The 16,057-nt window shown below is 34.8% G+C and overlaps 2 protein-coding genes across 11 annotated transcripts; one reads left to right on the top strand and one right to left on the bottom strand.

The window, feature by feature from the left end:
* Window positions 1-1,506: 1,506 nt before the first annotated feature.
* Window positions 1,507-2,985, bottom strand: LOC148550719 (uncharacterized). The gene is made up of 6 exons (XM_088494593.1): window positions 2,970-2,985; window positions 2,802-2,886; window positions 2,558-2,690; window positions 2,203-2,360; window positions 1,879-1,982; window positions 1,507-1,565 (listed from the first exon to the last, which is right to left on the bottom strand). Exons 1-6 carry the CDS (start codon window positions 2,983-2,985, stop codon window positions 1,507-1,509), a joined length of 555 nt encoding a protein of 184 aa, XP_088350719.1.
* A 7,638-nt stretch (window positions 2,986-10,623) lies between these two features.
* On the top strand, window positions 10,624-14,127 carry LOC148550718 (uncharacterized). Of its 10 annotated transcripts, XM_088493814.1 has the most exons (8): window positions 10,649-10,892; window positions 11,011-11,688; window positions 11,776-11,860; window positions 12,004-12,139; window positions 12,228-12,392; window positions 12,984-13,374; window positions 13,476-13,556; window positions 13,678-14,127. In XM_088493814.1, the coding sequence occupies exons 6-8, from the start codon at window positions 13,129-13,131 to the stop codon at window positions 13,861-13,863; spliced, it is 513 nt and encodes a 170-aa protein (XP_088349940.1). In that variant the 5' UTR covers window positions 10,649-10,892; window positions 11,011-11,688; window positions 11,776-11,860; window positions 12,004-12,139; window positions 12,228-12,392; window positions 12,984-13,128; the 3' UTR covers window positions 13,864-14,127. The 10 variants fall into 10 exon arrangements, 9 of the variants coding, with proteins under 9 accessions (XP_088349940.1, XP_088349941.1, XP_088349938.1 ...); XM_088493815.1 differs by lacking the exon at window positions 11,776-11,860 and having other exon boundaries at window positions 11,011-11,283; XM_088493812.1 differs by having other exon boundaries at window positions 11,011-11,283; window positions 11,572-12,139.
* The last annotated feature ends 1,930 nt before the right edge of the window (window positions 14,128-16,057 follow it).

Raw genomic sequence — 16,057 nt, 5'->3', positions numbered from 1 at the left:
TATGCATCAGCAAGGACAGGACATGTTATAGGTGAATCTGATACTTTTTGTCGTTGGCAACTCCGGGCATGTGGTTTTTGGGTTGGATATTCATTGCGTTTAACTGATATTCATTAGCTTTTGAAGGATAATTGAAGAAAACTATACAGTCAATCGTGCAGATCGTAATTACTCGTAAAGGAGGTAGTGCAAGAGATTCCTTTCCAACAGAGATTATATGCAACTAATGTGTAAGAAGCCTCGGGAAACACATTGTAAGCGACTGTTTGTTGATGCATCTACCATGATGCACAACACAGACATGTAAATGTGGGAGCGCGTGAGATGTAAATGAAATGGCTATTCGTTGGTGGTGTGATCATGAAACTCCAGAACATTAAACAATGTCAATAGTAATTAATCAATAATTAACAAAGAGAGAACATCAATGAGCCCCCTGCTTTATACAAATGTCCATTAGTCAGCTAACCGAACTGCTTCCCAGCATAAATAATTCAGGAAAAAATTAGCTGATCTTTTAATAGCAGATACAGTAACTAACAAACTACCCAGGGCACAGGAAAGCAAGGTGAATAAACAAAGCCCGTTGTGTAATTTGATATTTAACATCATACTTTCATTTGGTTGCATGGAATAACAGAACAAAAAAAGAAAAAAAAAACAGTGAGATGTTATCCACATCAGTTATATTTTGATTACCATATGTAGAAGTGACATAACACATAAAGGAGAATATAACCCCACATTGACGCATAAACTGACGATGGTATAAACTGACGATGGTATAAACGGACCATGGTACTAATATGCGGCACTTCAATCCAGACTACGCCAACAGCCCCATCAAGATTGACTAGTATATTTTAACATTTGACCGTTCAAAATCACTAAAAATGACAAACATGAGCCGTTACACCGTGAATCTGTAGTTGAGATAAACCTTGCTGATGTGTAAGTGGAAAAATAATTAACAGTTTCAACTGTAACATTAGAAAGACTAAGGAAGCATTATAGTAATCTGGTCAGGGTAACATAAGGCACATAGTAACTGGAACAGACTTAAAGCGGAAAGTCCATATCAATTGCATAAAACGAAAAATGCAAAGCTCTTTATTTAACGCCGATTAGTTCGGCTGGATTTATTTTTATAAGAGCTCTATCATGAACCAAGTGACGACAGGCTCAGATATCCTCATCTCCAGGATCATTGGCATTCTTTGGCATGCACTTCTCAAACGCAGGCAGTACACTCTTGGATGTAGTGCATGGAGCACGAGAGGAGCTGCTATCATCGGATCTAATACAGATCTGCTTCACAGGTGTATGTGTGACCATGAATCCAGAGTCCACGACGCAAATAGTTGCGGCCTTCGAGATCAGAGGGGTGATGGAACCGGCAACCCCACCGATGCCGCTAGTTCGAGCAATTCTTCAATGCGATCGGCCGGAGTTATGGCCACCTTCTACAACGCATCCTGAGGCACATGAGAGTCAAATTGGAAATCGCTAATCAACACAGAAGTTTCCAACAGTTGAATTAGAAATGCAAACAAAAATGCGTTCATCTATTAATCAAAGTAACGTACCAAATTAATATTGTTTTATGAAGCAAGTGACGTGATAATTTCCGAATCAGAACATATCCTAGACATGGTGATCACGCACGCCTGAAATGTATTCAGGCTATCATGCCTAGCAGTTAGCTTGAAAAGGAGTGTCTTCCCAATTTGTGCATTCAGCTCCCCTGGGAAATGATTCCTTCCATAACCCTTTTTGTGCAAAAAAGAACAGGTCAGTCTTCAAGAGAAGAGTTCACAAATTTTAAGGTAAAAAGAAAAAAAAAACTACAAATCAAGAACCTTAGCAAGCAGATCCTACGGATATCAGTGGCAAAGAAACCTAAGAACTTTGAGGCAGAATTCTCAAAGAGCACAAAGGTTGCTGTATCGGAGTCGCCCACAACCTGAACATGAATGCAAAACCTTCAGGCACAAGTAAATTCACAATGAAATAGAAGGTCATGTTTGGTGACGACACAAACGTGCTTAGCAGAATCAGTCATGATAACAGACTTGCAATGAATCCGTTCGTAAGTACGAAAGTCAATTGTAGCATCGCATCAATCAATAAAACACGGTGCAAGTTTTTAACTATAAGGAGAGAACAAAGGAAGAAAAATACCACGCACGAATGGTCACCAACCTTGCTACAAAAGTTGAGGCGTAAACGTCGCATTTGGCACAATAAAATTGGTCAGTGAGTGACTCCAGCCCCTGTGTGCATTGCCTGCAAGCCTTGTACCACCATGTATGATTTCTATCAATGTCGATAATAGTCCCACAAGTCACATAGGTCGATTTCTATAGGAAAGAATGGATACAAAAAAAAAAAAACAAATGGAGTTAGGAAATCGTTACAAAAATTGTTCAAATGACCATGTATCCCATGTAAAGAGGGAACGCATAGATTGAATTGTATCATGTAGGTATCTACCAACATCATATGAAAAAGGGTGTAGGGATACTGGTTTAAAATAGGAAGCACCGAATAAACACACCTCAACAATTTGCTTTATCTGATAGATTGATGCATACGGGGTAAGGCTGAGAAAATCTTTAGTAGGAGAATGCCTTACTACCCGGCCTATAACATCAACGTTGGTGCTATGCTTGCCACCAAGTCCAATCAGCCTTATTTGAAAAAAAAAAGATGTCATTAGATCACAACTAAGATTTAAATGCGTTAACTCGTTTGTTAAAGATAATTGAACAAAAACGAAAGGCTTTGTTAAGGAACCAGACTTTTGACAAAATTTCTTAACCACATCTAGGTCAACATTCACCATGATCTTTGTTGTGAAGTTTGTGTTGGTGATAGTCATAACACCTGAAAGAAAATTGCATTTGATTCGATAAATAGTTGGTTACACATAAGCATGTTTTTTGCAAATTTGCCAACTTTAAATATACCATTGTAGAACTTCATCTTTGCAAATTGAGGCACAATTATATATTCGGTGGCCTTGTTAGCATCAAGAAGAGTGACAAAGTCAGATGCATAATTCTCCCATAAGGTGCATGATAACTTCTCACTGCCACTTTTGGGTCCACAAGTATTTTCATGGGGATTGACATAAAATAGTGAAAATCAATATATGCCACAATCAGCAGTAATTATAAAATGTGGTATATTACGTGAATGCCAAACTTTTGTGCACAATAAAATGAAAAAACTGACCTTAGATCATCGAGCTCAATTTTCATGTAGTGTGATTTCTGTGCCTTTTTTTCAAAAGGTATTAAGTCACTCTTTGCAGACAGGAGACCAATAAAATCTAAGCAAGATAAACACAATATAAGATGGCATTAACAAACATTTGGAAGAGGTAAAGAAATGATATTCTAGGTAGATAACATGAATGTGGGTGACACAGTGAGGACACCAATGTGCATACCAATAAGAAATAAGTCATCTCTAACTGAAGATAGGATATCCTTGGTGGGCAAAAAATCAAACGACTCAATTGGAATACCTATGCCTTCGACACTCGAAACCAAGGTGTCCCTCTTAAATATAGATACAAACTGTATTAATTCACATGTATAAACTTTAATAAGTATAAATTATTACTAGTCTAAAATGATAATATTTATATGGACTGTATTATATATTAGGAAAAAAATCATTAATCAACCAACTATAAAAATCAAGTATTATATTGGTCCTAGGGTTGGTTACATATATTATTAGATTATGCTATCCTGGGTGACTAAAAAAGAAAAATAAATAAATGTGGCAATTACCTCGTGCAACCGATGGACTATGTGCTCGCCTTGGCGAACCGATGTCGACTTGGCTAACTAGACTTGCATGGGAAGCCGTCGAAGCAAAATATACAGGACAACCAAGGCTGTTGGTTCGGTATTGTGGACTGCCGCTGGTGTTGCTACGTATAGGAGATGGGGGAGGAGTATATCCGATGGCAAATGGAGGTATAACATCGCCCGTCTGAACCACATCACTAGAAAGGGCGCCTAGACGACGCGGATCCATGCTACTCAGTGTTGGACCAGTGGAGCTGCTTCGAGTATGTGGTATTGGATAAACAATGCGGGATCCATCAAGGTTCCTTATAGAGATGCATAGAGCACCATCACCTTGGTAGTAGGTGCGCAACCAAGCCCCATGCCTGATATTATAGGCGGCAACCATAGAACGAAATTCTTCGGAGAAAAATGCATTGTTACCAACCTTGTCTAACATAATGCAAAACTCATTTCCATGGTTGTCCTTAAACATCATGAAATCACCCAATTCATGACAAAAAGCACGATAAAAAGGACCGAGAATTGTAACTCGTCTCTGAAAAAACATATATATATATATATATACACGTAGTTGTGGACGTCAAACTCATACCTTGATATATTTATGAAATTAGAATAGGCAAGTATAAGTACGTGGATGAAGACCTTTTCATTAATGGCAATATATATATATATATATGATCCAAAACTTTTCACTTTATCATTATGTACACAATATATATCATGTATATAAGGTGTTATATATAAATATAAATATATGACATAAATTAAACAAAACTGGGAAAAATGACGCATGAGGAAATTAAGGAAAAAACAAATGAAAGGAGTTTTGCAGTCCATAAAAGAAGAGGCTTCATAAGAATATTAGCATATATGAATAAGGGATGGTATTGACGCAGCACGAGATCCAATGCAAGGAAGAGAAGTCTATAGAAATCAGGGTTGGGATCACCATTTTTGCTTGAGTCAGCAGATAGCCAAAGGCACATACTTCACAAAAAGAGTAACGATATCAAATGCTGTGTACGGAAAAAGGACCTCACATATTGGGTTAGCGTATCAACATAAAAATGCTATAAAAGGCACAAATAGACATGTGTGTCTGAACATAAATGGGAAGCAAGATAAATATTGGTCACTCACCCATGGTCCACCAAGGTGAAAATAAACTTTTGAATCATTGAAGAAAGCGACCGCATGACAAATATAAATCCAAAAGTCCGGGGAAACTGGGGAAGGGTGGGGAATGGTGGGGGAGGGTGAGGAATATTTTGCTATGAGAAAGTGATGTAGCATATACCGAAATTAAATTAGTATATGACTATGCCTATCATTGACATATTTATAATAAAGCCTAAGCGGTGCGTATAAATATATGAATATTATTATTATTATTATTATTATTATTATTATTATAAATTCGAAATTAAATAATAATATCACCTAACAACTGAACTAACAAATTGAGCAAATGTCGTTATTGTTATAAGATCCAAAGAACCGAGCCCGTCATCAGTGATAATATTTGGGCCCCCTTGACCCGGATACAAAGAATGACATTAGATTAGATGGATTAATGGATTAACCCGAAATAATATTTAACATGTAATAATAATAATAAATCCAAAGCGATGCGTATAAATATATGAATATTATTATTATTATTATTATTATTATTATTATTATTATTATTATTATTTAAATACCAAATACTAAATTAAATTATAATATCACCTATCAACTGAACAAACAAATTGAGCAAATGTTGTGATAAGATCCAAGGACCCAAGCCCTCGTCAGTGATAATATTTGGGCCCCTTGACCCGGATACAAAGAATGACATTAGATTAGATGGCCTAATGAATTAACCTAAAGCAATATTTAACATGTAATAATAATAATAGTAATCAAATTTATAATAAAAGCAAGTATAGAGTTCATCTTTGTGGATCAGAATTTATTACTAATAGTTGACGGATCACTTTATAGGAAGCCCTGGCTCCAAGTGAAAAATTGAACGGGAAGATGATCCCGCCTTTTGAAGAAAGACTAGGGAAATTAATAATGGATAGGTAGTCATTAAATGCAACTTATTTGCTGTGATTAGTAAGCAAACCAGGAGGGTGAAGTAGAATAATAGGAATAACAATTACCCAGTTCCATTACTCCAGAGATAAGTAGAACTGAAGGAAGACAGACCACCATTAAATTAAAATGACAGTAAATGTTGAAGTGGGGAAAGAAGTTTAACTTCAATTATTCCAGATAGGAAAACGCCTTGTCACCAGTTCGTCCAACGGGTCGAACACGCCGAATGAGAAAGTAAGGGACACATGTAAAGAAAATTAATTGCACTGATTCACCAACATGGTTGGGTTGGGGGTAAAAATAGTTGAATGGGCAGGTCCGGGAGAAACACGGTACATCGAGGGATAAATGGGAATCAAGCAGAAAAGAAACTGACACATTAGAGTCAAAGATAAACACGGCGCAAAATAAAAAGAGTATGGGCAAGATAAATTCAGGTTTATAAGATACGCATGGCAGTAGATAATAGAAGAATCAATTATGCGGACAAATATTAATGGCACACGATGAAAGGCATAGCTTGATAACATATAAAAAAGGTAAGTGGAATTATCAGCAGATTAAAATGTATTTTGAATAACATATAAAAAAGGGAGTAAGCTGTCGATGGTGAAGGAGCAGTAGCCACAACGACGGGTCAAACAATCGGTGCCGGAACGATCATGGTATCGCTTGATGAGCTGGACTAAGTAATGGGAGCGTTGGCCGAATCCAGGGTTTGAGGGTGTATACAGTCTGAAAGCACCAAGCTAAGGAAATAGCAGCATAGTGGGCCATTGCTCACATAAACCACATATAAAAAAGATGACATTGGGCCCATGTGCGCCGAACAGGCCCGGTATCGGTGAATTAGAACTGAAGCATCAATTAATACCTTTTTAATGAAATACTCAGAACAAAACGCGAGCGCAAAGCAACACAAAGCTACTGTATATAAAAAATGAACGGTATAGAGCACGAAAAAACATGAACCACAAAAGAGAATGCCAAGAAAACCTAGTCATATTCATTACCATGAAAGCCACATCGAGGGCTCACTAATATATATCACATAATAACCACGAAATACACAACGGAAATTATAAAACATTCAAAAATAAAACATGGAGCTGGCGAGCCCAATCATGGAGAACGCATCACACACATGAGACACCCTACAATCAAATTCGGAGATACAATAACTAATGAATAATGCCAAATGACTAACTTATTCACCTACTGGGTAGAGAAGTTGATATAAAACAATGTACAAAACACCACAACACGTTTATTCACACAGATAAAGAAAACTCCATGCACCCCTTGATGGAAACAATTCCCGCCCATCTTACACGGCCAACAAATCTGACAACTCCATCAGTCAGACCAACATAATGGAATTGCACCTCCAATACGACAGCATCAAGCGACGGATCAAAGACATCGAAACCACGGATGAAATGACTGATACCGAGAAGGTCGAGACCAAACATAACACATGATGTATTTGTTAGGTTAGGATCACCAACAAAGAGATGCCGACCCCACTCCATTGCACCTGAAGGTCCAAAGTTGATGGTCATCAGATGGACCTCAAACCTTACAGAGGACCGTTCATAGCTAATAAAGTCCACACAATCAAGCTGCCCAATCAAAGTAGGATGATTGGTGCCGAATTTAAAGTCCACAAACTAACCGGCAAGTGCACCGGGTCGTACCAAGTTGTACCTCAAGTGAATGAAGGTCGATCCCACGAGGATTGATGAACTAAGCAATAATGATTGAATGATTTACTTAGTTAGACAAACAGAAAAGAGTGTTTGGGTCTCAAATTACATTAAACAGTAAATTCAGAGAATCAGAAAGCAGACAGTGAATTGATGTGAATAATATATGGAGAAAACAGTTAAGGCTTCAGAGATATCTATCTTCCGGATTGACTTTTCTTACTAACTATTTTAATCATGCAAGATTCAATTAATGGCAAACTATATGTGACTAAACCCTGATTCCTTAGACCTTTTTAGTCTCCTCTAAAATTCATCAACCGCCAATCTCTTGGTCACTTAATTCCAATTAGAGGGTGAAGTTTAATTCTAGTTTATATGCCATAGAAATCCTAATTACCCAAATATAAGAGGATTATATGTCACGTATCCCGTTAAGTCTAGATAATTAGAAATTTAGGAGAATATATTTTCAAGCTGTTGTTCAAGTAAAGAGCTTTTCCAAGTTATACAAGAACTCAATTAGAACAAGGGTCATACTTCCATTTCACCCAAATTCATAAGATAAAGAACGAAAAAAAATCTTAAATTAGAAATCAGTACATGAATTAAAATATAAAAATAATAGTATCAATCCATACAATAGACAGAGCTCCTAACTTTAACAGTGGAGGTTTAGTTTCTCATGGTTCAGAAAAAAAACTAGAATTCTCAAAAACTGTAAATTGTAGAATGAGGTAGAAGAGAAGAGATAAACACGAAGGGCTAATTCTTTTCCCTTTTATATCTAATATTGATAAATGTAAAATATATTTCTTAAAACTAAATAATATCTTTTCCTAATTATAAATAAAATTAAAGTTTAAATCAAAACTTAAATGATTGATCTGTGCAGCTCTTGGACGTGAATGGGGACCACTTGGGTTAGAAGAGTTGGCGCCAAACTTGAAAAACTTCAAGTTCAGCGTGGAGGAGGCAGTACGATTTCTCCTTGGAATTGTCATATTGGCACCGAACTTGAGGTGCTTCAAGTTCGGCGTGGAGGTTATGCGTGTATTCCCTTGGAGGTGTTGATGCTTGCGCCGAACTTGAAGAACTTCAAGTTCGGCGTGGAGGAGGCAGTGTTGGTTCTTGGAATTCTTTATGCCCACGCCAAACTTGGTAATGATCAAGTTCGGCATGGAGGTTGCAGCAAGTCCTCCTTTCTTTGTCTTTGACTCCAACTCTTGTCAGATTCGTCCAAAATGCTACCTAAAATTAACAAAATTGCACACAACTCAAAGTAACATCCATAGTGGCTAAAATACATCAAATCTTGATTAAACTTAATAATTCAAGTGCAAATTCACTAGAAAAAGATAGAGAAAATGCTCACGCATCAATGATCCACACATACACTTGTACCTATTTCTATCTCATTTCATGTAGAATCTAGCGTTGAGTACCGAACCACAGAAACCGGTTTCTTACGAAATCTCCCTTCACTATTGACCCAAAAAATATAGTGGTTGGCAATCGCATAGCCGCTGCCCAGTCTAACCATTGGTAGGGTCCAAACAGCGCGACTTCACTGACCCGCGTTGGAAAGAAAGATCTGCTTGTCGTATCCAGCAGTGGCCAGGTGACGCTTTGTGAGGCTGAGAATCTTATAATCATCACTACCAATCACGGCGACAAAGGCATAAGTAGACCAGTCATCACGGTGGTTGAAGTGGTAACTATCAAACCCTAGATCAGGAATAATAGACCTCAAGGAGCCCAAGGGCGAACTGGAACGGCCATCTGTAGAAAACCTAGCACAAAGCTTGCCCATGGCCGACCCCACCAAAGAAAACCACGTCCAGTCAAGAGGAGCGGCAACCGGAACATCCACACGAGTGTCGAAGACGTACAGAGACAGCTGCCCACAATCAACCTCTTTCAGGGGATTGTCCAAATGAAGGACCGCCGCCTTCCCTCCCTCCGATTTCAAATGAGTAACCGTATTATACACCCGATTTAACCTATTGTACCAATCACGTGAGATGCATCTGCCTCTTCCTATCGTTTTTCCATCGGATAGAAGAAATATCTTTAAAATCATGTCTGTTGGCAACATCGAGAGGTTTGAATTGGTTTCATCCCGACAATGGCCACCGTCAAAGACATCATCAATCTGTGCGGTGGATGTTCGGGAGCTTCCTAGTGGGTGCTGATCTTTCATGCTAGCCGTGGAGGAGGAAAAGTAAAAAAGATAAGGGACAATGTAGCAGAAAGAGCGAAGACAAATGCTATGTAAATGGGGAAATGATATCTTTAGCTGGTGTGTTGTGCCTACACGGTGAGTTTGGTTCATCTTATATACATAAATACAGAGCAACAAAATACAGATAATTGATTAATAAATGAATACAGATAATATAAACAGTAATAAATAATATTTAAATAATTAAATAACGATTAAATATTAATATATAATATATAGATACATATATACATACATATATACATACATTTTCTTCATTGAATCCTTTACTCCTCTAATCCTTTTATCCTTGTATAGTATATAGAGTGTATACTATTAATTAATTAATTAATTAATCCTTTAATTATTTTGTTAATATTAATATTATTAATGGTCCAAATAGTACATAATATATATATATATATGTATGTATTTATTCTGTTACTAATTGCTTATACGCTTGCAGATATTTATATTTTATGTTTCTATGAGAGCCAAAACAACAACAACATCACCAATCCAATAATATTAGTAATAAATGTGAGCAGCAAAATAAGACTTATAGTCAATAGTCAATAGGATGAATAGGATGAATCGATGAAAATTCAGACCGATGAAATGTGGTCATTGAAAAAGAGAATGCATTCATTCAGGATGAGCCGAGGTGATGACATGTGGATTGCTCAAACCGAAATTTAGGATATTAACTTAGGATAAGAAGATAAGGACAAATATAATATATTAGAAGTATATATAATGCAACTGTAATCCAAACTACAATTTTCATTTCACTTATTTAAACATTGAATATCCTGTCTCTCCTTCCTTCTCTGAAGTCTCGTATTGCAACTCCCTGTATCTCCCCTTTCTCTAAAAGTCTCACAAACCTGAAAGAAATTGGAAGAGAATTTTGATTCTGTTCTAGATGTCAATGCTAAAACACTTCACTGAAATTTCAAAGTATATGTCATAAGGATCTGAGAGGTTCTTAGCAAGTTTAATAACAATGAAGTTAATAGTATTAAAATGGAGCTTCAAGATAACAAGGTAACTAGGATGGATTGTTTCCTAATAAGTTTATTGTTTCCCATATATCGTTTTTTTTTCATTAACTTATAGAAATAGTTTTTTTATACTCCTGTATGCATTGTCTTCATGATGGCAGGGTGGGAGAATCCACGCTTCATCCCAAGGACAGTTGCTAATAGGAAATGGAGGAGTGTCATTGAGGCCTTTCAGATGTACATTATGTCAAATTTTGTGGTGTTGAAAAATACCACTAAGACCAAGACATACCCTAGCAAGTGGTTACTCATGTTCTCACACAGGACACGTGTTAATCACGTGAAAAATCCTTCTTTCCCACTTGAAGCTTTCCATTTCAAGACCATTCCTCAATTGGTCACTGTGCAGAAGATCAATGAGAATGATATTGTTGGTTAGATTCTACCTACATTTTCTTTTAAATAAATGACATATCATTCTATTTAACTTTCTGCATGGTTAATAACTTTATTTTTTATGTTTTCATTAAATATCATTGCCGAGGTTATTGGAAAGGCCGATCCTAGGGACTTAGTCACCAGCAAGGGAATAGAGACAAAACGTTTAGTTCTAGAACTAGAAGATTTAGAATGCGTTCCCTGTTATTTGTTTAAGTTGACATGTACATTGATTTTTTTTATTCAAGAGGATAACTGATGCTGTTGTTGTTTGGCTATAACAGGAACAACCGTATTCACTGCATTTTATTCGGTGAAATGGTTAGCCAAATCTTACCACATCTTCAACATGAGAGGGTAGAGCCACTCATTGTGGTGCTTCCGTTATTTAAGTCACATAGGTGGAATGATATGCCTTAAATAAAGTTTGTGTTCATACAACACCTGAAATTATTACACACTGAAACTGAAATACCATTTATACGTAGGCCAAACATCTATTTAGAGCAACTTCAATGTGTCAAAGCTGCACATTAACCTGAAATTAAAGGAAGTGGTTTTGTTTAGAGATAGGTAACTATGTTGGGTAATATTTTCTACAAATACTATTACAGTTTAGAGTCTGTTCTAAAAAATTTGTTGAGAAATGTCTATGTGAAACTAAGAATCAGTGTGGCTTAGGGGTTTCATAATCCATGTGAAATTGATCTTTTTAGGTTGCTAAGTGGTGCACCATCAAACTCTATGAGCATTAGTCAAAGGTCTTCACAAGGTGCTTCCTCCGGTATTGATGAGCTTACTGTAGGATCTGCTATTGTCAAATCAATCGATGAAGTGCTAACAAGTATTAAGGTGAATAGAAAGATTTTCTTCAATAGTAATATAGGGTTATCAAAGATAGTCAAAAGCTAATCTTTAGTGTTTAAATGCTGAATTCCAGGAAGGCACGGTTTGGATTGTTGGAACCATTGTTTCAATAAAATGCGGGTAAGGAAGATTGGTTTTACAAATCATGTCGCAAGTGTCCAAAGAAGGTTGAAACTCCGATTGGTGATAGATATGAATGTACTAAATGTGGTCACACACATGGGTGTGCAGTCTTGAGGTATGAGTATTAAAACATAAAAATAAATTGGTCCCTTTTGTTAAAACATATTTTTGCATACTTATTGGTGGTATATGAGTCTTAAGATCTAAAATCTTTAATTTGGTACTTATATATTTTTCCTGTTTTGCATACTTAAATAAAATAAATGAATAGTTAGTAATTATGTAGTTTTGAACCTTATCATAGCTTAAAGACTAATGGAGTATTTGTATATACCGATTATATTCTTATAAATTAATACATCATGCCAATTATTTTGTTGGTTATATACGAGTATTAAGACTTGAAACTTTTAATTTGTTGCTTTTCTTAGAACTAATCAATCTGAATACTTCTGTGTATATATATATATATATATATATATATATATATATATGATGTATTTTAAGCATCATCAATAATTGAACTCAGTTTTAAGAAATGTTGCAATTAAACTTAAAGAACTGAATAATGAGTTGGTAAACCCGAAATACAGCACAAGGATTTTGCATTAAGTATCTGTGTTGTAAAGCCAAAAGCAACTGAATTTTTTTTAACCATCCGTCACATTTACAAAGTGGTTAATCTTGGACCATTAATTGGTACAAGGTGGAGATTATATTTCATGATGGAACAGAGTATCAACTTGCTGTTGTGGCACAGAGAAACCTATCAACTATGTGAAAAACAAGCAAAAAAAGTTAAGGAAAAAGAGGTTAGTAGCTTATTGAAATTTATGAATAAATTAGTTTAAATGGTGAATATTTTTAAAAGTTGTACACTGTATTGTTGTCTAACTCAAGTCACAGGTGGGAATGAATATCCAGCCACACTTGACAATATAATGGATAAGAGGGTTCTTTTTAAGATTAATGTGAAAGTTGCAAATATCAACCACTATGATCAAGTCTTTACTGTTATGAAGATCTGTGATGATGATGAAATTATTGAGAAGAACATTCCAGTAATTGACACAACCAACCCCACTAACAATGTTGAGGTATTTAAAGATGACTTTGTATTCCTATCTGATGTTTATTTTGTGTTAAGGATGGATTGTTTCGCTTATATTTAAGCATACCCTCGATTCCTTATTCGTAGGACAATGAATGCAGCAACTCGCTGAGTTTTTTAGGAAATGTTGTTAATCTCAATACTGATAATGATACTCAGTATACAATGGTGAGACTTTATTTGAAATTAGATAGGACTAATTTACATATATGATCATTATAGTAAGAAATATTTTCGTGAAAATTCCTATTAATTGCTAGGATTGAGTCTTTTGTCAAATTCTATGTAGGATGGTATGGAAGAGTGTATATCCAACCTCAAGTACAAAACTCCAGCCAAGAGAGCTTGCAGCAGAATGAAGCCAGCCTCTAATGGGCTTAACCACATTGAGAATGAAGGACAATTGTCAACAAATAAGTTCAGCAGAAAAGGTTCCAAGAAGAAAAAGTCACTAATGAATGAATTGGATAACTGAGTAGTCATAAATTCATGTTTGAGTGACTACCACCTAAATTGTTTTAATGCTTTTAAGTGTTTAGACCTTTAAATTATTAGTCCTGTAATCTTTGTGACCTTTAAGTTATTAGTCCTGTTATGTTTTAAAGACAATATTCAACTACTTGATTGTATCACCTTAACTAATGTTTTAGGCAATGAAAACCTTGATGAATGTTATGCTAATATGGCCGGAAATATATTAAAGTTTGTATTGTCATATGTCAATAAATTAATCTTATGTGACATACGTATTGTAACGGATCTGAATCGGAGAACACTATATATATATATATATATATATATATATGCTCTTGACTTGATATCATTGGTTGAGTTTATATGCAAAAAAAAATTATAGAATATAATGTGCTTATACAGATGGAATATCGTATATATATAACTTAATAAAATACACAATCGAATCTAAGGTATGTTCTTGAAATAATTTTAATTAATTTACAAAGTAATTAAGTGATCACTTGGAGTTTTATCATACACTAAAGCAAAAGAGAATATAAACCTTTCAAGTAGGGGAAAAAGTACGTGTTCATAGTATAATAAGGTGGTTTACAAATTAAGTTTATCAGGAGGTAAAATTTCTTTCAGTATTAGTAAAATTACTCGACAAGCAGAACAGTTAATTACTCTACACGTATCGCCTAAAATCTATCTAAAGAAGATGATAATAAGAAGATAAGGACAAATATAATATATTAGAAGTATTTTTTATGATAATAAGAAGATAAGGACAAATATAATATATTAGAAATATATATAATGCAACTCCAATCCAAGCTACAATTTCTATTTCACTTATTTAAACATTCAAAAAGTTTTACTCCAACAAATCACTATCTATCCTCTCTCTCTCCTTTTCTAAAGTATATCAGAACACTAAATTATCTTAGGTAGGATTGCGTTAAGTTGCAGCTAGGGGAGTGAGTGATTTAAGGATTTTCAATAGTCAATGGCAAGTATAAAAGTGCCATAAAATATTAGAAGCTTAGTTAAAAGGAAGTACAACTTAATATATAGAGTATAAAGAGCTACAAACAATAAAAATTGTGTCTGGATATGCATGTAAGTTCTAATATGGTAACTTTTCTTAAACTTTTAGTAGTTATGATAAAGTACATAGGCTTAGAAGGAAATACAATTAGATATAATTTTTGTTCATACAAATTTTTCTATTTTCAAATATAACCACTAACCATTGGTCTATATGGTTTTTGTCTCAAGGATAATCAGAGATAAAGCACAGAAGAAAGATTTGGCAGATATGTCAAGAAAGAGGATAAATCATGAAAGCACAATATATCTAATTGAAATAATTAATGACTCAATCTTCAATGCATACATACAAAAGTTACACGTTACTAAAATAAGCTTAACACCACACGTCAAATATCAAAATTGTAACTCCTCAAGACTTCTAGGATGTAACACCGATGTAGTAGCAAGCCTTTGCATAAACCCTATAAAAGTGGCTCCGAAAAATCACAATTGACCTTTTTCCTAAAAAAATTAATTTTAAATACCATTTGTGGTTTTGCTTAGCCTAGCTTTTAAAGGGTTGATTTTTGAATAGTTAAATTCAAAACAAAAAAAGCTATATATGCAAATAATAGTCTACATAATGTGACTCTTTTTCTATTAATGATATAGAAGTGTAGTTTAAGTTTGTGTTATTGAATTGATTGTATGAAACTGAGTGAATTGGTATGACTGATTGATACATACAGATCCCATTACAAATCAATTGTATAACTACATTGTACGATTGAAGGTGAAGAGAATTATCAATTGGAGAAGTAACAAAGTATGTGGAGTAAGATTAAAGATATTCTATTAATACCACACATGTAGTTATTAGTATTACAAAACAACGTCAAAAATAAAAATATTCTCGAAGTGTACCATTTTTTAGGGGGCTATGACTTAAGTTTATGATATATTATTTATTATAGAATGCTATCAAACACAAGTATATTTAACATGTAGAAGCACAATTCAAAGCAATCACAACTCTAACATAGCGTGAAAACATGTTAATTTAAAAGAATATATTTATAAATAGTAAAAATTTCAAATAAAATATATAAAAAAAAAAGTTATAACAAATCATGTCTTTAGTCATGAAAAGTGTGTATAAGTGTGCTCTTCATACTGTC

The sequence above is a fragment of the Arachis ipaensis genome, chromosome B7 (genome assembly GCF_059453495.1).
Source record: "Arachis ipaensis isolate K30076 ecotype BB chromosome B7, ASM5945349v1, whole genome shotgun sequence".
NCBI classification, from domain to species: domain Eukaryota; kingdom Viridiplantae; phylum Streptophyta; class Magnoliopsida; order Fabales; family Fabaceae; genus Arachis; species Arachis ipaensis.
The sequence above is the reverse complement of the archived record's forward strand: the minus strand, read 5'-3'. Positions and strand labels throughout refer to the sequence as shown.

Excerpts from the sequence above, each read along its gene's own strand:
- LOC148550719 (XM_088494593.1), bottom strand. Across the intron at positions 2,361-2,557 it reads AGATAAAGCAAATTGTTGAG|AAATCGACCTATGTGACTTG; the intron begins GTGTGTTTATTC and ends TCTTTCCTATAG. Across the intron at positions 1,983-2,202 it reads GCCTCAACTTTTGTAGCAAG|GTTTTGCATTCATGTTCAGG; the intron begins GTTGGTGACCAT and ends TTGTGCCTGAAG.
- LOC148550718 (XM_088493815.1), top strand. The coding sequence starts at position 13,129 with ATGGTGAATATTTTTAAAAGTTGTACACTGTATTGTTGTCTAACTCAA. Across the intron at positions 13,375-13,475 it reads ACCCCACTAACAATGTTGAG|GACAATGAATGCAGCAACTC; the intron begins GTATTTAAAGAT and ends CCTTATTCGTAG. Across the intron at positions 13,557-13,677 it reads ATGATACTCAGTATACAATG|GATGGTATGGAAGAGTGTAT; the intron begins GTGAGACTTTAT and ends AATTCTATGTAG.